The following is a 25,226-nucleotide window of genomic DNA, read 5'->3' as shown; positions in this document are numbered from 1 at the left end:
TAAATCTGATAAATCACCACGATACAGGTGAGAGAACATCTGGACTTATTGCTTCATATAACACAAACTGCCCCAAAGTAATGAAACGAAGACAGTAAAGAAACACAGCTAATCATAAAGTTTAATGTTGTACTTCATAAAGGTTTAAATGTGTAATAATACCGTAATAATACCGTAATAAACACCAGCATATACTACATTAATAAATATTATTTTGCTGAGATATTTTATTTTAGTGTGATAATAATCAAGGCGGATAAAATAACGTAGAATAATAACGTCGTAAATAAATACGATAAAATCCTGTTTTACAATCCGGCAAAAATAAGTACAATGTTTAAACTAATATAAAATCAATAAAACATAAAAACATCCAGCAGATGTGAGAGCGAGTGGATGTTGGAGCTCAGGGTTTCGTGTTTGTAATGAAAACACTCGCAGTCGAAAGTCGAACTCCTGGAACCTTAAACTAAAAATATTACCATTGAAACAACTGCAGGGTGTTTTATGTGTTGGTTAGTGTTGTAATATTGTGTTGGACGTCTGCATGAAGCCATGCGTTCACACTTATTACTCTGTTTATAGAGTTTAAAAACACACAGAGCATGTAGTGATTCACTTCAGGGATTTGATTCAGAGTCGAATCATTTGCTCACTGCAACCAGGCCATGATAGAGTTTGATTAGAACCGGGTGAGAACACTTCAATGAGGTGTGTCTGAATGTGTGTGTATGTGTGTGTCTGTTTGTGTGTATGTGTGTGTGTGTATGTGTGTGTGTGTGTGTCTGTTTGTATGTGTGTCTGTTTGTATGTGTGTGTGTGTGTATGTGTGTGTGTGTATATGTGTGTGTGTCTGTTTGTGTATGTGTGTGTGTGTGTGTGTGTCTGTTTGTGTGTGTGTGTGTGTATGTGTGTGTGTGTGTATGTGTGTGTGTGTGTGTGTGTGTGTATATATGTGTGTGTGTGTCTGTTTGTGTGTACGTGTGTGTGTGTATGTGTGTGTGTATATGTGTGTGTGTGTGTTTGTGTGTGTGTTTGTGTGTGTGTGTGTGTGTGTGTGTGTGTACGTGTGTGTGTGTGTGTACAGTATGTGTCAAGCAAGTGCAATAGAAACACCCAGTTGTTACTGCTGAGTTGAGAAATAGTTCTGCGGCTGAAAATATCCAAGCTCCATCTCTCACAAATCATCTGGAGGAGAAGAGTCAAGGGGCACAAAGCTCATTTGTTTATGTAAAACATGAGCTGTGTTTTGGTTAAGAGTTTTAGGAACCCACTCACATACACACACACACACACACACACACACACACACACACACACACACACACCTCAGGCCACTAGAGAGTCACTGTTCATTATTTAATGAGAAACCAACAAAAGATTGTCTCCTTCTGCTGATCATCTGATTCTGTAAAAAAAAAAATGGAATTGGAGAAAATGTTTTTTTAAACCGGATTTTATTTTGCTTTATTGGTCTTATTTTGTTTATACTTTGTTCTGTCAGAGGTTGTGGGTTTAAGTCGGTATCAGCTGATGCTTGAGGTTTTGTTATCATTAAGGCAGAAGAGTCCGAGGTCTCGAACCGTCTCTGTTAAGGATCGTTGTAGGTTTCTTAATAATCCTAATGACTCTAAAGTATCTTCATCATTTCTGATGGAAAGTTTAAATAAAAACCCTTCCTCTCACCGTCGAATATGGACAAATCTTCGATGTGCTGAATGTTATTTCTTCACTGAAAAGTTCTTCCATTTCTTCCAAGGTTTGGTCTTCCTTCATATTTCAGTGCTTTCTGGAAGACGTGTTTGAGACGTGCCTCTTGCATTAAGCAGAGATGATGGGACAGAGAAGGTTCCTCAGGAGGAGGAAGAAGATAAAGCAGAAGCATCTGTTCACGTCGCATGACGGCGATTTCGCTTTTTAGCCGATTGTTTAATCTTCGTAACCACATCTTCCTCTAGCCTGAAATCTCGGTCTTAAATAACGGAGCGTGACGGGTAGAGACGACAAAATCGTTACACAGTTTACTCGGATGCTGTTACACGAGTCAAATTTCACCACAAGGAACAACGTTTAACACCTTCAGCATTTACACTTAAAGTCCTGACATGGCTGCCTCCGGTTCTATTTGATGCCCCATTGCATTATGGGATAGCGCTGTGTGAATCAATGTCATGTTTCTGAATTGATTTATTAGAGGTCTTCACGGGTCCACTTAGATCCGGAAACCCGAGGTCCGACCCGAGGTCCGAGCGAGTTCGGGTCTAAAAGTTTCACGTGTGCCTCGGACACGGGTCGGGTATAATAATAGCTGCGTCGGGTCTCGGGTCATTTAAAATGAACGTGTTTTTACCGAACGGACCCGAGAAGACCCAAACTACTGTATCTTGTGTGTGTGCCTCGACTCGAGTCCTTTTCCAACCTCTCCTCTGTTTGCCAAAACTGCATGCGACATGTGGCTGGCGGTAAGCTAATTTTTGTTGAAACAGACCTGTCAATCAATTATGAATCCAAGCTGTAGCGGTTACACTAAAGTAACATTCGGGTCAGACTCGGGTCTAATTTTAATTAAAAAAATAAAAATTTTTAAAAAAGGCGATTTAGACCCGTCGTACGTTAAGTGTGTATCCTAGCGACACAGAGTTAACGTACTCAATAACGGAGACTCCATAGCACTTGTGTACGTCGCTCTGGATGAGAGACTGTCGCACGTGTAACTATAACTGAATGATGATAATTCACTATGATGTCTTGTGGGGATGAAAAGGGACCAGCATCAGATCGTGAAAGGACTGAACGTTTCCACAAGCTGTAAGTAACTGCAGCCTGTAATAAAAACAGAAGAAAAGTATTCCTGACCTCCAGGAAGTGTTTCTTCACAAAGTTCTTTCTCTGATTGAACCGACTTCGTGTGTCATCACACTGATTGCACTCTTACTTCCTTCCCCTTTTTTATGCAGTTTTTTGCACATCACACTTTAATACTGTTAAAAACTGCTGCTATCACACGTGAACATATTACACTGTGGTCCATACAGACTGGACACTGGTCAGTGCTGGGTTTATGTTTCTGTCCTGTAGTGTATTATATTGTCTCGTCTCACACTCTGTGTCGTCTCGCACTGTCTCGTCTCACACTCTGTGTCGTCTCGCACTGTCTCGTCTCGCACTGTCTCGTCTCACACTCTCATCTCACACTGTCTTGTCTCACACTGTCTTGTCGCACACTGTCTCGCTCTGTCTCTCATCCCACACTCTGTCTCTCGTCTCATGCTCTGTCTCTCATCCCACGCCCTGTCTCTTGTCCCACACTCTGTTTCTCATCCCACTCTGTCTCGTCCCACACTCTGTCTCTCATCCCATACTCTGTCTCTTGTCCCACTCTCTGTCTCTCGTCTCACACTCTGTCTCTCGTCTCACACTCTGTCTCTTGTCCCAGACTCTGTCTCTCGTCCCAGACTCTGTCTCTCGTCCCACACTCTGTCTCTCGTCCCACACTCTGTCGCTCGTCTCACACTCTGTCTCTTGTTCCACACTCTGTCTCTCGTCCCACACTCTGTCTCTCGTCCCACACTCTGTCGCTCGTCTCACACTCTGTCTCTTGTTCCACACTCTGTCTCTCGTCCCACACTCTATCTCTTGGTCCACACTCTGTCAGTACACTATGTACTCAATGTGCTTGTGTTAATTTAGTCTTTAGTTCTTGTCTCTGTGGTGTTGTATAGAGCTCTGTCCTGATGAAACTCCAGGGTTCCTGTTCTGGAGTAACGTTGTTTTACTTCACTGTGTACTGCGTCAGCTCTGTGTGGTCAAAATCACAATAATAGCTTCTTGAGTCCACGTATTGTTGCATGCTCTCGTGCACCACAGCGCCACCCGCAGCTTGGATGGGAATCAGGACAATTGGCAGGAGCGAGCAGTCATGGTGCCAGGTTCAATGCCCCTGTGCCAGAGCAGTGAGGATCTCTTGGAACCGTTCCTTGTATTCACTCAGGAGAACATAGGTGTCTGTTGCCAGAGGAAGGGGACGTCGTTTTCTTAGGACAACGGATGAAAAGAAAGAAAGGACAAAGCAGGGCTTTTCAATAGTTCCACTTCCTGTGGTTGCTTGTGTAATTTCTAAGCAGCAGAGTTCTTGCATAATTAAAGTTTTGTCATATTTACACTTTACACCTCATTAGAAACCTCCCAAAGGTCTCATCACCTTCTCATCTGTTTGCTACACATCTATCACATGAGCTCGGTTTCACGTCTAATCATTCTGTAGGAAAACAATAGACAGTTGTTCCACTTATTCACGCCACACATTCAGTATAGTGAACACTTACAGTTGATCAATCATTCATTCATTCATTCATTCATTTCCTACCGCTTATCCGAACTTCTCGGGTCCCGGGGAGCCTGTGCCTATCTCAGGCGTCATCGGGCATCGAGGCATATGGAATAAAAACACTGTCAATAATAATCGTACGTAATTCAAAGCATTTGTGTGTAAATTTTAATTTTGCGGAGTCGGATCCCAGAACCTGCGGCCACGGCGGTTTACAGATACGGGATTTTGCGTGTTTGTTCAAATACGACTCCAAAATGTACGACTATGACAGTTTACACACAACGCTTGTTTTCACAACACCTCTTTTTCACACACGAAAACGGTCTGCGAAACAACTGTCAAAAATACGTCATCACGTTCACAGGCATTACTATCCGAGGGAAGAGGAATCGAGTCCACAAAGTGCGCATGCGCCCCGCCCTCTTTTAAACCACCGACGCCGAAATGGCGGATCAGCGGCCAAGCGCTCGCTCATCGTCAGTGTTGTATAAAGTACTAAGAAAGCGATACTTGAGTAAAAGTACAAGTATCGTACTAGAAAAAGACTTTAGTATAAGTGAAAGTCACCCTTTAGAATACTACTCAAGTAAAAGTCTTAAAGCAAGGGCGTCGATTTGGGTAGGGACGGTGGGGACATGTCCCTACCAATATCCAGGGAACACTCAATTGTCCCTAGCAATAATTCGACCAAGCCTATATATATATTTATACATAACCACTGATATTCGTCTGTGTCTTGTGCTTTTTTACTTATTTCATTTAACATTTATCCAGGAATCATTAAATAAGATGAAAATATTTTACAACGGCGTTCTGGAAAAACTAGTGGAACTTGTGGAACACAAACGGTTTACAGATTTACCCCCTGCAATGAATCTTGCCTCTGTAACTTACATTGGCCTGCCTCTCTAACCCACGTCGCTGTTTGATTGGCTTTGTCTTTCTCGCTAATGTGTTGAGGTCGGCTGCAGCTATATTCCGTTGTATGAAGCATTATGCAACGTGATTATGCAGGTTACCGTTATGTGAGGAAGAAAGTATTCTTATAACAAGAGTTTTATGCACAAAATACGGGGAACGTTGTCCCCAACAATGTCAACTAAATTATGTCCCCACCAATGTCAAATAAATTATGTCCCCACCAATGTCAAATAAATTATGTCCCCACCAATGTCAAATAAATTATGTCCCCACCAATGTCAAAATCAAACTTACGCCATTGTCTTAAAGTATCTGATATTTACTGTACTTAAGTATCAAAAGTATTTTTCTGATATTTAATGTACTTAAGTATTTGAAGTAAAAGTAAAAAGTAAAATGTCAGTGATTTTCAGTAGGTATAAGATCAGGGGCAGTTCTAGGGTTTCATCTTTAGGGGGTTTTATCCCTCAGTGAGAATTTAAAACAAGAAGAGTTTTATATTATATATTATATGACTACATAGTAAGCCAAAAGTTATGGTGTTGTTTAAAATGGCAAAAGTAGACACCAAAATTTTATGCATGATGTAATGATGCCGGTCTTGAATCAGATCAGTTCATGTGTGTGTGTGTTCTCTACAAACAGTGTGTCCGATGGATGACGTCATTAATAAACTAATATTCACAAAGACCAAATCAATAAATGTTATTTTTATTTAGTATTGAATGGATTGTTTGCATTAATATTTAGTTTGTGCTACAACTCTGGTAATAAGAATAGTGACATTCCACTGCGTTTGGTTGCCGCCGTTATAGATAAACGCCCCCAGCTCTGACTGCGCGTGCACGCTGCGCGTACCTGTGCTTCTCCGTACAGCGTGCAGAGCGTAATACAATCTAGGAGCAGTGATACACCAAACCTCCCTTATTACAGTCACACACATTTCTGCTGACTTTATTTTGTAGTAACGAGTAACGAAGGGATCCGACTCGGCAAAATTAAAATTTATACACAAAAGCTTTGAATTACGGACGATTATTATTGACAGTGTTTTTATTCCACGAGGCAGGATACACCCTGGACGGAGTGCCAACCCATCACAGGGCACACACACACTCTCATTCACTCACACACACACACACACACACACACACTCACACACTACGGACAATTTTCCAGAGATGCCAATCAACCTACCATGCATGTCTTTGGACCGGGGGAGGAAACCGGAGTACCCGGAGGAAACCCCCGAGGCACGGGGAGAACATGCAAACTCCACACACACAAGGCGGAGGTGGGAATCGAACCCCCGACCCTGGAGGTGTGAGGCGAACGTGCTAACCACTAAGCCACCGTGCCCCCCCCCCCCCAATGTATTGTACTTCTGATTCATTTGTTAGCAAACTGCGTAGCGCTAGTCACTTGTACTGACAGCAAACTTACACAGATTCAAATTTCTCATTTTCTTTTTCTCTTTTACACTTTTTTCCGCTGCTTTTTTCCGCTGCTTTTTTCCGCTGCGTCGTCTTCTGTCGTTTCTCCAACCTGCAGAAGTCTAACGTTCTTAACGGCTTCTATTGTGTCATGGATTTGAAGGTGTTAAATGTCCTGGTTTGGGTTTCGGAGCCTTTGTTACCTGACCTTTAGTCACCTTTATGACTAATCTTACTGACATCACTTAAATACTCATTTATTTAAAACCTCAAATATGTGAACGGATTCAGAGACGAATATTTACATTTACATAGAAACTTATATCACGTGTATTTAAATAGATTTAAACGGCTGGAGGTTAACATAAATTATTCTTCTTAATCTTATTGTTTATGATGTTATCTATAAGGATTTAGACAAACATTCACAGACTCAGATGAATGTCTTAGCCTTTGAAAACTATTCATCATTCATTCATTCATTCATCTTCTACCACTTATCCGACCTTCTCGGGTCACAGGGAGCCTGTGTCTATCTCAGGCGTCATCGGGCATCGAGGCAGGAGACACCCTGGACGGAGTAATTATTCATTAATTAAAGTAATATTTTAAAAAAATACACAGTCCTATGATTTATGAATGTAAACAAACAGAAGAATCTGGACATGTATGTAAAGGACGTGACCGACGTGTCGTCATGGGTTTGTCAGAAACGTCAGAGTGACTTGGGTGGAGTTCGTGTCTGAGATCCGTGATCTGGAAAGATCAGCAGACTGAAAGCTTTTAATATCACAGAATCATAATTAAGTGATTTAAACTCACACACACACACACACACACACACACACACACACACACACACACACACACACACACACACACAGGCTAAGCGGAGTCTGCCACACCCAGACAGATATATCAGTATACATAGTGAATAGATAAGTGCTTTAACAGCCCTGCTACACACACACACACTCACACACACTCTCTCTCTCTCTCACACACACACACACACACACACACACACACACACACACACACACACACACACACTCACACACACACACACACTCTCACACACACACACACACACGCACACATACATACACTCACTCACACACACACACGCACACACATACACACACTCTCACACACACACATACACTCACACACTCTCTCACACACACACACACATACTCACACACACACTCACACACACACACTCACACACACACACACACACACACATACAAACACACACACAAACACACACACTCACATACACACACGCACACAAACACACACACACACACTCACTCACACACACTCACTCACACACACACACAAACACACACTCACACACTCACACACACACACACACACACACACACACACATACATACGCTCACACACACACACGCACACATACATACACGCACGCACACACACACACACACACACACACACACACTCTCTCACACACACACATACACTCACACACACACACTCACACCCACACACACTCACACACACTCACACACACACACATACACTCACACACACTCACACACACAGCAGACTGAAAGCTTTTAATATCACAGAATCATAATTAAGCGATTTAAACTAGTCTTAATCTCTCCCAAGACCGGATAAAATGAGAGGCTGTGTTTAGGAGGGCGTCTGGTGTAAAACCAACACCAAATTACGTAATTATATGGAGCAGATGATCCACTGTAGAGACACCGAACAGGGAACAGAATCAGAATCAGAAAGAGCTTTATTGCCAGGTCTGTTTTCACATGCGAGGAATTAGTTTTAGTGACAGAAGCTCAGAGTGTAACAGAATGACATGTACAATATACAGTATTTATTATTTGTATGTACAAATGTACAAGTTTGAAATGTGCAACAGAAATATAAATACTTTGTGTTTTAAGTAAATAATGTAAGAATAGTGTTGTGTGTTCCGTGTATGTCAAGTGTTCATCAGATGGATTGTCTGAGGGAAGAAACTGTTCCTGTGTCTGCTTGTTCTGTGCCCCTTTACCACCGAGGCAGTTTGAGTGCAAGTTCGGAGCCTAATTTAGTGGTTCTTAAGTAGCACCAAAACGTTGTGAGGGGTCCAGAGTGAGGGCGTGTGCTGGATGTGAGGGGTCCAGAGTGAGGTGCGTGTGCTGGATGTGAGGGGTCCAGAGTGAGGTGCGTGTGCTGGATGTGAGGGGTCCAGAGTGAGGTGCGTGTGCTGGATGTGAGGGTTCCAGTGTGAGTGAGTGTGCTGGATGTGAGGGTTCCAGTGTGAGTGAGTGTGCTGGATGTGAGGGTTCCAGAGTGAGCGAGTGTGCTGGATGTGAGGGGTCCAGAGTGAGTGAGTGTGCTGGATGTGAGGGTTCCAGTGTGAGTGAGTGTGCTGGATGTGAGGGTTCCAGTGTGAGTGAGTGTGCTGGATGTGAGGGTTCCAGAGTGAGCGAGTGTGCTGGATGTGAGGGGTCCAGAGTGAGTGAGTGTGCTGGATGTGAGGGTTCCAGTGTGAGTGAGTGTGCTGGATGTGAGGGTTCCAGTGTGAGTGAGTGTGCTGGATGTGAGGGTTCCAGAGTGAGCGAGTGTGCTGGATGTGAGGGGTCCAGAGTGAGGTGCGTGTGCTGGATGTGAGGGTTCCAGTGTGAGTGAGTGTGCTGGATGTGAGGGTTCCAGTGTGAGTGAGTGTGCTGGATGTGAGGGTTCCAGAGTGAGCGAGTGTGCTGGATGTGAGGGGTCCAGAGTGAGTGAGTGTGCTGGATGTGAGGGGTCCAGAGTGATTGAGTGTGCTGGATGTGAGGGGTCCAGAGTGAGTGAGTGTGCTGGATGTGAGGGTTCCAGTGTGAGTGAGTGTGCTGGATGTGAGGGTTCCAGTGTGAGTGAGTGTGCTGGATGTGAGGGTTCCAGTGTGAGTGAGTGTGCTGGATGTGAGGGTTCCAGTGTGAGTGAGTGTGCTGGATGTGAGGGGTCCAGAGTGAGTGAGTGTGCTGGATGTGAGGGTTCCAGTGTGAGTGAGTGTGCTGGATGTGAGGGTTCCAGTGTGAGTGAGTGTGCTGGATGTGAGGGTTCCAGAGTGAGCGAGTGTGCTGGATGTGAGGGTTCCAGAGTGAGTGAGTGTGCTGGATGTGAGGGTTCCAGTGTGAGTGAGTGTGCTGGATGTGAGGGTTCCAGTGTGAGTGAGTGTGCTGGATGTGAGGGTTCCAGAGTGAGTGAGTGTGCTGGATGTGAGGGGTCCAGAGTAAGGGCGTGTGCTGGATGTGAGGGGTCCAGAGTGAGTGTGCTGGATGTGAGGGTTCCAGTGTGAGTGAGTGTGCTGGATGTGAGGGGTCCATAGTAAGGGCGTGTGCTGGATGTGAGGGGTCCAGAGTGAGTGAGTGTGCTGGATGTGAAGGGTCCAGAGTAAGGGCGTGTGCTGGATGTGAGGGGTCCAGAGTGAGTGAGTGTGCTGGATGTGAGGGGTCCAGAGTAAGGGCGTGTGCTGGATGTGAGGGGTCCAGAGTGAGGGAGTGTGTTGGATGTGAGGGGTCCAGAGTGAGTGAGTGTGTTGGATGTGAGGGGTCCAGAGTGAGTGAGTGTGTTGGATCTGAGGGGTCCAGAGTGAGTGAGTGTGTTGGATGTGAGGGGTCCAGAGTGAGGTGCGTGTGCTGGATGTGAGGGTTCCAGAGTGATTGACTTTGCCCTTTTGCTCACTCTGGAGAAGTACAGGTCTTGGAGAGTGGGGAGAGTTGTGCCAATGATCCGCTCAGCAGTCTGGACTACACTCTGTAGTCTCCTGAGGTCGGATTTGGTAGCTGAACTGAACCAAACAGTCACTGAAGTTCAGAGGATGGATTCTATGATGGCAGTGTAGAACTGTTTCAGCAGATCCTGTGGCAGGTTGAACTCCCTCAGCTGGCAAAGGAACCTCTGCTGAGCCTTTTTTACAATGGAGTCAATGTGAATGTCCCACTTCAGGTCCTGGGAGATTGTGTTCAGCTCCAGGTTGTTAAGGCTGCACCAGACAGCCAGCCGTTCAACCTCCAGTCTGTAAGCAGACTCGTCACCATCCTGGATGAAGCCAATCAGTGTGGTGTCATCTGCAAACTTCAGGAGCTTGACAGAGGGGTCATTAGAGGTGCAGTCGTTTGTGTACAGGGAGAAGAGCAGTGGGGAGAGGACACAACCCTGAGGAGCGCCACTGCTGATGGTTGCGGGTGCTGGATTTGAGTTTCCCCAGTCACACTAGCTGCTGCCTGTCTGTCAGACAGAGGAGGGCACGGAGAGCTGGGTTACTTTGGGCTGGAGGATGATGGGATGATGGTGTTAAAGGCAGGTGATGGCTTTCAGACCTTTCCACGATGAAGCTGAGTCATTAGAGGAAAACCGAATCCGATGCTTTTCAGAATAATTCCTCTTAGATCTCCTTTTGCAGTGTGTGTGTGTATTCGGCCTGTTTGTACACGACTTTATCCTCATTTCTGTGAGCATCCACAAGGAAGTCTTAATCTTCAGGGTTTAACTTTATAAAGAGTCACCATTTAGTCAGTAATACTACAGTCTGATGACTCACACACACACACACACACACACACACACACACACACCAACTCACACACACACACACACACACATCAACTCACACACACACACACCAACTCACACACACACACCAACTCACACACACACACACACACACCAACTCACACACACACACACACGCACACACTAACTCACACACAGACACACACGCACACACACTCACACACACACACTCACAAACACACACCAACTCACACACACACACCAACTCACACACACACACACCAACTCACACACACACACACACACACACACACATCAACTCACACACACCCACTCACACACATGCACACACACACCAACTCACACACACACACACACACACACACACACACACACACACACACACACACACACACACCAACTCACACACACACACACACACCAACTCACACACACACACACACGCACACACTAACTCACACACAGACACACACGCACACACACTCACACACACACACTCACAAACACACACCAACTCACACACACACACCAACTCACACACACACACCAACTCACACACACACACACACACACACACACATCAACTCACACACACCCACTCACACACACGCACACACACACCAACTCACACACACACACACCAACTCACACACACCAACTCACACACACACACACACACACACCAACTCACACACACCCACACACACACACTCACAAACACACACACAAACTCACACACACACACACACCAACTCACACACACACACACACACACACACACACACACACACACACACACACACACTCACACACTCACACACACACACACACACACACACACACTCACACACACACACACACACACACACACACACACACACACACACACACACACACACACACACACACACACACAGTCTGATGTCTGTGGATCATTGTGCACGGTGAGGAGGAGGAACACCAGACTCGTCTTTGTTAAGAAATAAAAGCCTGATTCATGTTGAGGATTGTTTGTGGATCCAGAACAATGATGTCAACACCAATAATAAATCAGTGAGCCTTTGAAAGTCCATAATTAAACGCTTTTTGTTTGTTTATGTATTATTATCTGTTCTGGGACAGAACAATCAGCCCTACAACATGATCACCATTATTATAGTGATAAAGGTTCGTCTCTTTAAATATAAGGTCCATGGACACATTCACTCGTGTAAAAGTTCTCAGTTCACAATGTTCAAGTTTCGCTGTTGCTCCATACGATGTGTTTCTACTTTAACCGTGAAAATGACAGTTTTCCAAATCAATTCTGTTGAGAAGTGAGAAAGTTTAGTAACAGATTAATAAACATTTTGATTTTGAAATGGTGACAAACCCCAGTGATGTGGGTTGTGGATTAAAACCAGGTTTTCTGTCTGTGGTTATTTGCAGTCGAGGCACAGCAGCAGAGACGTGAAGGTCTGATAAGCCTCGTGCTGAAAGGCAGGGCTGCTGTTTCCTTCCTGTTGCTTTCATGCCCTCGGGCTTTATATCGACTCTGTGTTCACCGTGTGAGCTCGAGAGACGCAGAACACTCAAATCCTCGGCTCACTTCTCTCCGAACAATCCTCATTCTCTTGTGGGAGCAGAGACGCCGGCAGGAGTCCGGTGTAAAGGTCGTTACTGCTCGTGATTTTTTTTTTCTTTCTTTACATTTACATTCATAGCGTTTGGCAGACGCACTTATCCTGAACGACGTATAAAAGTGCTTTGGATTCTGTGGTTCTAACAACCGCAAACTATATCGACAGACTTTATACGGAGCACCTTACATGTATACAACTGAAAGTTAAGGGCCTTGCTCAGGGGCCCAACAGAGGCAGCTCGGTTTGGTCCTCAAACTCAAACCTTCTGATCGTTAGTACAACAGCTTAAACCTTTCGCTTGATCGTGAACAAAAAAACAAAATAAAAAAACCAAGCCTAAAGGCATAAAGCCTCTGCGTGTGTTTAAAAAACACTCGGACGTCACCGTGGCAACATGTTTATATGGAGTGACTCGCTTTGTCATGGAGAATAAAAGAAGAAGCCTACAGAGGAACATTGTTTAGATCCAGAGTCACCGTGAATCTTTTGGGCCGTTTCGTTCAGTCTGAGCGTCGAAACCTTTTCTTTTGGGTTTTAAACAGGTTTATAACGAGTTTTAACAAACAGTAAAACAACAAGCGAGAGGAACGTTATGCAGTTTTAATACTTAAAGGTGCAGTAAGTAAAATTCACTAACAGGTAAATATGTGGCACTGAAAAAGATTTAAATGATTTGTTTGGTTTTTTTTTTTTGCTCATTCAGGCCGACCTTATTTAAATATATGTAAATAAAGCTCCTCCCCCAAAACTTACAGCGGTTCAGTTAGAGTTAGAGATTTGAAAACAAAAGCTTAAATTGTCATTTGAAAAAAAATAATTTCTGCATAAATTTGTACGCTAATGTACTTAAACAGAGGGTCTCCATAGCAGTGGCAGAGCGCCTCCTTGTGGTGTGAGAGGAACAGAACAGGAATCGTCGGCTTCGGTCCGTTTGGGGGAAAGAAAAAGCAGAAGAGAAGAAACTGAGCCAAAACTATGAACAATGAGCAGTTTGTTGTTCAGATGCTGTACAGAAAATTATTCAAACCCAAATCCAGCTTTTAATTTCATGTGCCGTGTAGGACGGCGCTACGCTTTTAGCTCGAGAGTGCAGTTTATTCCGGACGAATACGCCATGACCATGAGGTCATGTTCAGTTTCTAGTCTCACCCACATGGAACAGGTTCATTAATATGCTTTTCAGAAACAGAGCCAGAGAAAGAGAATGGATGAGAGCGACTCGGCTCGTTCCTGTTACCTAACGGGTCACATCCTGTTCTCATCTGCCTCACCCTGGATAATATGTGCTGACAGACTGAAGGAGAAAGAGAAATTCTTCTGCTATTATTCATCTCTCTCTCTCTGTCTCTCTGTCTCTCTCTCTCTCTCTCTCTCTCTCTCTCTCTCTCTCTCTCTCTCTCTCTCTTTTAGCCACACCCTCTGTGTGTGCTTTTACACGTGTGATAGAAAGCTGGCGTGTTTTATGTTTTCCTCTTTCAGCAATTGCACCAAAAATCCCGAGCGAGCCGTTTCTGTCTGAATCGAGAAAGCAAATCGACTCTGAATCAAATCGCTGCAGGAATCATTCTGGAGATGAACAAAAAGAAAAATACTTAATTTATAATATAATTACTATTTCAGTTATTTCGGTGTCCTCGGCTGATTCTTCTCTTTAGTAAAGCTTTGTTCGCTCGAGAGTTTTACGAGGACGTTTTGCAGCTCTGCAGCCGAATGTTGTTGTTTTTTAGTCTGGAATGAAACCAAAGCAAATAGCAACTAAAAAGAATTAAAATTGGCTCTGAGTCCTAGACAAATATTTGATAAGTTCCTGTGATGAGCTTTGAATAACTCGCTTATCTTTATTACTGATAAAGAGCCGTTTCTTATCAGGATCACGAGTCACAGAATCAGAGTCGGATCTGTGATTTGAGAACGAAACGCCGCCTCGTTGCCGTGTGATTTTATTAAAAACTTTACAACATCATTTCTAAATCTTTTATTATTATGTGTAAATCTTTATCCTGGCGTCCATCTGGATCATGTTCTGTAGGTTTACTGTGTTTACGAGGTGCCGTTCTGTACAGTTACTGTGTGTGTGTGTGTGTATATGTGTGTGAGTGTGTGTATGTGTATGTGTGTGTGTGTGTGTATGTGTATGTGTGTGTGTGTGTGTGTTGTGTGTGTGTATGTGTGTGAGTGTGTGTATATGTGTGTGTGAGTGTGTGTGTGTTGTGTGTGTATATGTGTGTGTGAGTGTGTGTGTGTATATGTGTGTGTGAGTGTGTGTGTGTTGTGGGTGTGTATGTGTGTGTGTGAGAGAGAGTGTGTGTGTGAGTGTGTGTGTTGTGTGTGTGTGAGTGTGTGTGTGTGTGTTGTGTGTGTGTATATGTGTGTGTGTTGTGTGTTTGTATATGTGTGTGTGAGTGTGTATGTGTGTGTGTGTGTTGTGGGTGTGTATATGTGTGTGTGTGTGTGAGAGTGTGTGTGAGTGTGTGTGTTGTGTGTGTATATGTGTGTGTGAGTGTGTGTATGTGTGTGTATATGTGAGTGTGTGTGTGTGTGTGTGTGTTGTGTGTGTATATGTGTGTGTGTGAGAGTGTGTGTTGTGTGTGTATATGTGAGTGTGAGTGTGTGTATATGTGTGTGAGTGTGGGTGAGTGTGTGTGTGTGTGTGAGTGTGCGTACGTGTGTGTGGTTTGGGGGGGGCATTTTCTGACCTTTCACCTCGCCCCTGTTTATTGGAGGACGTGTAAATGACCCGTCTGATGGCATGACGCTCAGTGGCGTGTCGGCGACTCGGTGCGACTCGTTTCCTGCTGATGATCACAGATGGCTGGCGTCTGCTGTGTGAGGAACTCTGATCCCAGTCTGCTGGGAATATTTGGCCCTGAATCATTCTGTTAAATACAAGATACATGAGATCAGAGTGTAGATGAACTGGTGGAGTCGAGTCTGTTATTTATTTATTTGTTTGTTTGTTTATCTGTTTGTTTGTTTGTTTGTTTGATGTCTACATTGAATGATTTGTCCTTTCTTTTGGCTGAAAAATTGCTTGATCCTTAAGTTACCGATAAAAACACACTGAAAACAAAATGTACAGAAACAAAATGTCATATTGTGTCGTATTGTGTCATTACTGTATCGTTAGTGTGTCATTAGTGTATCGTTATTTTGTCATTAGTGTATCGTTATTGTGTCATTACTGTATCGTTAGTGTGTCATTAGTGTATCGTTATTGTGTCATTACTGTATCGTTATTGTGTCATTACTGTATCGTTAGTGTGTCATTAGTGTATCGTTATTGTGTCATTAGTGTATCGTTATTGTATCATTATTGTGTCATTACTGTATAGTTATTGTGTCATTAGTGTGTCATTACTGTATCGTTATTGTGTCATTACTGTATAGTTATTGTGTCATTACTGTATCGTTATTCTGTCATTACTGTATAGTTATTGTGTCATTAGTGTATCGTTATTGTGTCATTACTGTATAGTTATTGTGTCATTAGTGTATCGTTGCACCTGGACTCTGACCCTGAACACTCTGTCTGTTCGTCTCGTCTGTTTTCTGCCCACAGATCTTCCTGCTTGCGTGTCCACCCTGTAAAACAGCCATGGTCGTGTTCAGGTGAGGAACCACTCAGTCATGTACGGTCACTGTGAAGCTGCACAAACGTCTTACGTCTTCTCATGTCGTGTCCTACACGCCGTCTGGACCCAGCGACGTAACCCAGACTCTGGTCAAGTCGTTAAAGAAATGCTAATCGGGTGTTGCATTTCCCGTGTGAGCGCCTGCTAAATATGAAAAATGACTCAAAGACAAAGTGTGGGTGTTTCTGCACAAGGGCTGATGTGTTAATAATGGAGAAAAGCGTGAGAACTTTAGGGTCAGACTTCTGAATGCTGAACTTTTGTAAATTCTGAATTTGTGTTTCAGCTTCATTTAAACACACAAGAAAACTTTGAGAGCGTTGATTTAATTATGAAAGTCTGAGAAACGAGTCAGTTCCTGATCTCACTCAGAACAATCTCTCTCTCTCTCTCTCTCTCTCTGTCTCTGTCTGTCTCTGTCTCTCTCTCTCTCTCTCTCTCTCTCTCTCTCTGTCTCTCTCTGTCTCTCTCTCTCTCACTGTATCTCTATGTCTCTGTCTCTCTCTGTATCTCTCTGTCTCTCTCTCACTGTATCTCTGTCTCTGTCTCTCTCTGTATCTCTCTCTGTATCTCTCTATCTCTCTCTGTCTCTCTCTCTCCGTGTCTCCCTCTCACCCTGTCTCTCTCTCTCTCTCTCTTTCTCTCTCTCTAACACACTATTCATTATCAGTCTACATACATGGTGTGTAATCTAATCCATTGGGAGGTTGCTATGGTAACCATACTCCATACTTAAACCCATTAGAACAAACACATTAATATAAACCCGAGTCCGCGTCACAACCAGAACACCGTCAGTGCTGCTGTTCATCAGAAATAATCTGGTAACGTAGTGATGCAAACCTTCTGACCATCAGATCAGAGAACCCCTCCATGTGTAATGTAGTATAGGCCCAGAGCGGTTCTACACGTCGTCATGGTGATGTGGCATGTGTGAGGCGAATGTTAATAGAGGAGGCGGAGTCTTCAGCTGCATGTTAATTGCCCCGTTCTGCTTTTGGAGCCTGACACCGTCTCCATACTGTGTGGGGCAGTGTTTCATCCACCGCACCTGAACAGTTCGACTATAATTAACACTTTATTACTCAGAATAAGATGTTTATTAAAAATAATGTATTTATAAGTGAAAGTAACAACGTAGTAATTTAAAAAGTTCCACTGAATGTTTCATGGATTCTGCGTTTGTTTTAGTGTAGCATCACGATTACCCATAATCCTCCTCTCTGTGTTACGACACTAATAACGAGTGATGGTGGAGATATAAACCAGGCCACAGCTCACCACACAGCACACACTAGTGAGCGTTCGGGAGGTTTCAGAGGTGAACTGATTCAGGATTGTGTTTCGTCTCTCACACACGAGCGAGACACCATTTGTTTGTATGTAAAAGTCGTTCAGTTCGGATCTGTTCTGTAAACGCAACAAACAAAGCCGTAAGGAAATCAGATTTGTGGAAGTCTTTTGATGGTCTCGGGTGTAGTCTGATGGAGTAAAATGGCTTCAGTGCAAGTTACCTTTGACGTTTGTGTATGAACCTGTTTGCAAGTCAAATTGTTACAGAAAGTTTGCTTTTATGTTTGTGCGACTAAACGAAAGAGAATTTTTGCCAGATTACCTTCAGCTCAGTGTTTTGCGTCTCAGAGGTTTTAATCCCCGACTGTGGTCACAGGCCGAGTCACCGGGAGGTTAGAAACCCTGTAACGGTCCAGTTTAACCTCCATATTTATCCTGATCCAGAAATCTGACTGATGATTCTCCCGTGCAGAGAAACAGACAGAACGCTGACACAATCACGCGCTTGTACAAATGACGAGTGCAGAAGTGCATCAGCAGCTTGGTGTTCAACACCGTGTATATCTTGTTGGTTAGCATTAGCGTTTTATAGACTAGCCAGCTAATGCTAACTAGGGTGTGAAGAAACGTGTTTGTTTTCTTTCTTCCAGGCTTCAGGTTCACATGCTGAATGGTGCCCTGTTAGCGCTTCTCTTTCCCGTCGTCAACACCAGATTAGTGAGTACTGTTCACTCTTTATGTCTAATCAATAAACAGAAACAGATTCTTTTCTTTTCCTCTGTGCAGTGTGTAGATAATTAACTGAGGATTTAATGTGGATCTGCCAGAGAAAGTGTTTTATATTAATGACGTTTCCACAAAATACATTCCTGTGTCCTCACTATGTATCCTCACACCTTAACCTCACTCATTTCCTCACACCATATCCTCACTCTGTAACCTCACTCTGTAACCTCACACTGTATCCTCACACTGTATCCTCACTCTGTAACCTCACTCTGTAACCTCACACTGTAACCTCACCCTGTAACCTCACTCTGTAACCTCACTCTGTAACCTCACATTGTAACCTCACTCTGTAACCTCACTCTGTATCCTCACTCTGTAACCTCACTCTGTAACCTCACACTGTATCCTCACTCTGTAACCTCACACATTTCCTCACACCATATCCTCACTCTGTAACCTCACTCTGTAACCTCACCCTGTAACCTCACTCTGTAACCTCACTCTGTAACCTCACTCTGTAACCTCACACTGTATCCTCACTCTGTAACCTTACTCATTTCCTCACACCATATCCTCACTCTGTAACCTCACTCTGTAACCTCACCCTGTATCCTCACTCTGTAACCTCACTCTGTAACCTCACACTGTATCCTCACATTGTAACCTCACTCTGTAACCTCACTCTGTAACCTCACACTGTATCCTCACTCTGTAACCTCACTCTGTAACCTCACTCTGTAACCTCACACTGTATCCTCACTCTGTAACCTCACACTGTATCCTCACTCTGTAACCTCACACTGTAACCTCACACTGTAACCTCACTCTGTATCCTCACTCTGTAACCTCACTCTGTAACCTCACTCTGTATCCTCACACTGTATCCTCACACTGTATCCTCACATTGTATCCTCACTCTGTAACCTCACTCTGTATCCTCACTCTGTAACCTCACGCTGTAACCTCACACTGTATCCTCACATTGTAACCTCACTCTGTAACCTCACTCTGTGTCCTCACATTTTAACCTCACTCTGTAACCTCACACTGTATCCTCACATTTTAACCTCACTCTGTAACCTCACTCTGTATCCTCACTCTGTGTCCTCACATTGTAACCTCACTCTGTAACCTCACTCTGTAACCTCACACTGTATCCTCACTCTGTGTCCTCACATTGTAACCTCACTCTGTAACCTCACTCTGGATCCTCACACCTTATCCTCGCACCATATCCTCACTCTGTAACCTCACTGTGTAATAAAGTGTATGAGACAGGAACAACTCACAGCCTGAGATATTATCTTTAATGTGAGTGTAATGAGTGTATATAATAATAAAAAAGCAGCATAACCTTTAAATGAGTATTATTGTGTATGTCCAGTGTGCAGTCGTGTATCAGTAATGTTCTTAATTATAATCCAGGCCCGAATCCGTCGGCTTGTGGTGTTCTGAGCAAACGCCTAGTAAACATCAGTTGCTTTTCTGTAACAGACTGAGCGTTAACGAGCGTTCCTCATGGATACGATGACGATCCCAGACCATCGAATACAGAGCAGTTCAGTGTGCAGAAGATTGACGTTGTCATAATAGTAATCGAACAGATTGTTAACTACAAGCTTTGTTCACTAAGCAAAACGAGTTACAGAGAAAACAATACATTCACGACGGCCTCGAGAGAGGCTCAACCAATCCGATCGCAGGACCCAGATTTGCATATCGTTTCAGTTGGTGTAGATTAGAGAAGTCTGATTAGACCTCCTGAATGAGCCGCTGTACGTTACATTTTTTATTTCTATATCTGCACAGCCACAAGCTAAGAGTTTAAAGCCTACAACAGATTTTCAGGAGTTGGTTCTACAGAAATTTAGAAAGTGAAAAACTAGTTTTAATGTTTTAATCCTTTGTTGGGGAAAAAAAACAACTTGCTGATTTTGTTTGACTTTTTTTTTTAACCTGTTAAAACTAAACCGTGTCTAAAATATCTTGGCAGCTTCCCTTTGAGAAGGAGATCTACTACATCCAGCACTCCATGCTCTACCTGGTGCCCATCTACCTGTTCAGGAAAGGAGGTGAGAGTCACATGTCCACCAGAAGGGACGAGATCAATAACGTTCCAGAACAGATCCTAACTAAACAAACACAAACACAGATATTAAAAGCACAGAGTCGGATTCACGTCGTTACAGTTTGTCTCATATTTGACTTGTTTGTTTTGTGGAGTCACAAAGACAGAAGCACAAAATCAGGCAAAACTAGCAAAACATTTGGATTCTTCTAGAATAAACGAAAAAAAAATCTTTTCTTTGTGAAATATAATTTCACCGTTTTGTGTGTTTTATTTGGGGAAACAGCGGCTCCTCGATTCGTTCGAAAATATCTCAGGAAACAAAAATCGAAGCTGTGAAACGAATCAAAACAAAAAACTGGATATGAAGATCGTCTTGTTATGAAACCGCACGGATCGTCACCAAGAAAAACAACAGCATTTCCTCTTGTTTTATTCAGTTACAGTGAAACTTATTTCAGAAAAAAATGTTCCTCAGAGCGTCGAGTCACGTAGCTGAGGATAACGGACTGAAGAAGTTCAGAAGTTCCTCTCGGGGTTTTCAGTGGTTTGCTGAAATTTCATGGGAAAATATCAAAGGCCACGCCCACTTCTGCTTTTTAAACCTACATATAGATAGCGATCTGATGGAGTTCATGCAAATCCAGGTCTAATCATGCAGCACTCAGAGACACATTTATCTTCCTCACGATTTGTTTACAGTAACAACGAAACTGCAGAAGCAGCCTGATTGTCCTCAGACAGGACAGTGTTAGTCTGCCATCTAGTGGTGAGGTGCAGCTGTTACACATCTTGTGTTTATTCTGCGTTTATTCTTGTGTTTATAATCAACTCTGTCTTTCGAAGAATCGACAGGATTCAATATAATATTATGGTTTTGAGAACTACATCATCTTATTGCTGAAAACATTTTAAAACATATTGAAGAGGTTATTTCAAATAAAAACAAATCTGTCGGCCTTTCTCCATTTGTCTGTCTCTCTTTTAGCTTTTTTGCCAGTAAACAAAAGTTAAAAAGATTTTTTAAAAATCTCTCTCCCTCTCTCTCTCTCCCCCCTCTCTCTCCCCCACTCCCCCTCCTCTCTCCCTCTCTCTCTCTCTCTCTCTCTCCCTCTCTCTCTCTCTCTCTCCCCCTCTGTCTCTCTCTCCCCCACCCCCCCCCCTCCCTCTCCCTCCCTCCCTCTCCCTCTCTCTCTCTCTCTCTCTCTCCCTCTCTCTCTCTCTCTTTATTTTCCTCTCAGGTGTCTACAAACCAGAGCCACTAGGTGACATGTGGTGGGCTTTGTTATCTACAGGCATCCTCTTCTTCTACCATTTTGTGTTCCTGCAGGGGCTCGGAATGGTAGGATACACACACACACACACACACACACACACACACACACACACACACACACACACACACACACACCTGTATCTGACATTTAACTCCATTTCACATTCTAAAGATATCTAAAGTGTGTGATAGCAGACAGATTTCCCTGTGTTTGTGTGTGTGTTTGTGTGTGTGTGTGTGTGTGTGTGTGTGTGTGTGTGTGTGTGTGTGTGTGTGTGTGTGTAGTCAGTGAGATCAGTTAGCTTTCTGAGACACTTCTTTTCAGTTAATAAAGAGAATGAGACAGTCTTGTTTTTGTTTGTGACTGATAAACACAGGGAAAATGAAGGGAGGAGAGACAAAGAGGGAGGGAGAGAGAGAGAGAGATGGAGAGAGAGAGGGAGAGAGAGAGAGACAGAGAGAGATGGAGAGAGAGAGAGAGAGAGAGAGAGACAGAGCTACACATTGAGGAGTGAAGGTTCAAAAGTAAACGCTCCCCCACATCATTACATCACTCTTTTAACACAAAGTCATGTCTCATTAGCAGTGCTGTAAATTCACAGCTTCAAAGAAAGCACATGTCACTTCCTACACCATGTGTGTGTGTGTGTGTGTGTGTGTGTTTTCTCTTATAATACTACATCACTAAACTCATTATAGAACAGATGGAGCTTCACGGTGTAAATATGTGACCTCAGGTGTTGATTCCTCTCTGTGACAGCAGCAGCTCAGTCAGTAGTTTACAGGGTTATAAACATTAATGCACTCGCTCCATTGTCATCGTTTCTATAGCGACAGCCGGTGCATGGACTCGTACAGCGGACTCTCTGTGTAAAATAAAATCAATAATAAACATAAAGTCATTTTATAAAGTTATTAGTACAGCGAGATTGTCCGAGGAGACGTTTATGGAAGGAGCCTCCAGTGTCAGTATCAGTCGCTTCTCATGTCCGAGCTGCTGCTGTGAGAGAAATAAGTCAACACCTTGTGATCGTGACTCGAGTCTGAACACAGAAATGGTGTTTATTTAAATATTCTGTATATCCAGAACATTAGAGTTCTCTTTTTCCCGTCGCAGGTGACCGAGGTGAATCTGAACAACATGCTGTGTCCGGCCGTGTCCGATCCCTTTTACGGGCCGTGGTACCGCGTGTGGGCCACCGCTCACCAGACGGCGCTGACGCTGGTACACGGCAAAGCGCTCACCATCATCTGTCAGCAGGCCACGCCCGCTCTGGGTCACATGCTCCAATCCACACGTCTGCGCTCCAAGAAAGTCGACTGAAACTCCGAGCACAGCCTTCTGTAAACGTCCGCTCGTCCTCTCCTGTTATTTCTCTTATTATTATTCTTTATCTCTCCAGTTGGTGATAACAAAAGGTCAAAGTTGCTAACGATAAACGGATTTAAACGTCTCCACACCATATTACACTGCCACCTTATCAGGCCGCTCATTATTATTATTATTATTATTATTATTATTATTATTATTATTATTATTATAGAAGTTTCTGATTTATCGTTCAGGAGTCTGCTAGTGCGAGCTCTCACTCAGAAATACTCCATTAGAGAAGTTGTACAGTATTTTTCCTCCTGATAAAACAGGAGATGATCGAACGAGACGATCGAGTCCACATATGAACCTGAATGATTGACAGGTGTAAAAGTAACTGCTACACAAACAGGTAGTTAAAGACATTTTACTGAAGATTTACTGTTAGTTTTATTAACTAGAACATCACGATAAAGCCGTGTGTGTGATCGTCTCTGACCGTAAGCAGTTCCCGACCCCACAGCTGCTGATGTTCTTCCTCTAATCTCTTTAGACTCTCTGATATTAATCACCACCACCGCCTGGATGCCCCGCCCCCTTCCATCACCTCTCTGGCTCTTGACGCTCTCACTTTCTGTCACAGTAAACACACACACGTCGTTTTAACGACGGTACTCTTTATCGCTAATGTTGATGATGACGTCGTCCGTGTGAACGTTACGCTAACGACTGGTTCATGGAATTCTACTGAAATCCTTCTGTTCCAGTCTCTTTAACTCTAAACCCGGCCGAGCGCGAGATCGTCTCTCTGCCAGCTGCTCGGGTTCTTACTCATCTTTTACTCTCTTTAAACCCGAAACAGTAGAAAATCTCCATCGTCCGTTACAAGGCTGTCATTTTTTTGGAGCATTAAATCATTTACCGTGATTAATTTTTTAACTCTCTCGCACTGAGTCGCTCGGTGTCTCGTGTCTCTGTAGCTCAGTGTTGTGGACCAGAGCCGAGGACCTTCCTGGAGTCTGCAGTCTGCTGGATTCTGAGGTTCTGCTCATTCAGAGCAGACTTTTATCTTCAGTTGCCTTTTTATTTTATGTGATGTTTTCTGTACAGTGGTGTGAATCCAGCGCTCCGTGCTCACACGTGTTCACCTTCATCTCGGTCCCCGTCGGTGTTCAGCGCTCAGTGGTGTTTAACGTGTAGTGAACAGCATCCGTGTGTTTCGACGTAGTGTTCGTATCGATGTGTGCTGCTTTTAGCGCTTCCTGAGCTTCACCTCACTGTGATTTTAACACATCGCTAGTCTGCTTTGGAAACGACGGATGACGGATTCCTCACTTTCCAGCCGGTCTACGGGCCGAGCGCAGGGTGAGAGCGAGCGAGCGAAACGGCGTCTGGAAAGATTTTATAAAAAAACTTGTAGGTTTTTCTCTGTGATTGTTTTCAGTGCCACGCCTCAGTTTCTATGGAACATCTCCGTTTCTTTTTCTTCTTCTTTTCTTTTTTATTTAATAAAACTTCCTCAAACTGCACATTAACATGTTTTTAAAAAAGTTACTAAAATTTGTCATAACGTTCATCATCTGACTCTTTAACAGACTTTAGTACAGACTTTCTTCTGAGAACTGAAGCTTTTGCCCTCAGAAAAAACTTCAGTCAGGAACATGAGGGACATCATTCCAGCTTCAGTGGACACACACACACACACACACACACACACCTGATCTCAGCAGGGTTTTGGTGGTTTTCCTCTGAGGCCTGGAGGCGTCTGGAGTCGAGGTGATGGACGAAAGGGATTTTGTAGTTAGTTTTTTTTTGTACATATTTTTGGTGAAGTATGAACTGTATTGTGGTAATGAAAAATAAAAGTTCTTCCCTAAGCTGATTGTTTCCTCCAGTGTTCTTCATCACCACCTTCATACAGCCGAAACACCACAAAGTGTAAATATTCAAGTCTCATTAGTGTCCTTATTGTTATGAGTGACATCACACACACACACACACACACACACGTATTTTCTGTCAGATCAGAACAGGTGAGGAGGCGAAAGCACCA

General features: G+C 43.6%; 1 protein-coding gene across 1 annotated transcript in view; it reads left to right on the top strand.

Moving 5' to 3' along the window:
- The window catches only part of LOC113647549 (transmembrane protein 164), a 26,000-nt gene extending 950 nt beyond the window's left edge, over window positions 1–25,050 (top strand). The window contains exons 2-6 of the mRNA XM_027154317.2: window positions 16,423–16,472; window positions 18,439–18,505; window positions 20,511–20,589; window positions 21,827–21,927; window positions 22,979–25,050. Coding sequence (XP_027010118.1) covers window positions 16,423–16,472; window positions 18,439–18,505; window positions 20,511–20,589; window positions 21,827–21,927; window positions 22,979–23,185 — 504 coding nt within the window. The 3' untranslated portion in view covers window positions 23,186–25,050. The remainder of the gene's footprint in view (window positions 1–16,422; window positions 16,473–18,438; window positions 18,506–20,510; window positions 20,590–21,826; window positions 21,928–22,978) is intronic.
- Window positions 25,051–25,226: the final 176 nt, after the last annotated feature.

This window comes from Tachysurus fulvidraco, chromosome 21 (genome assembly GCF_022655615.1).
Source record: "Tachysurus fulvidraco isolate hzauxx_2018 chromosome 21, HZAU_PFXX_2.0, whole genome shotgun sequence".
NCBI classification, from domain to species: Eukaryota; Metazoa; Chordata; class Actinopteri; order Siluriformes; family Bagridae; genus Tachysurus; species Tachysurus fulvidraco.
The sequence above is the reverse complement of the archived record's forward strand: the minus strand, read 5'-3'. Positions and strand labels throughout refer to the sequence as shown.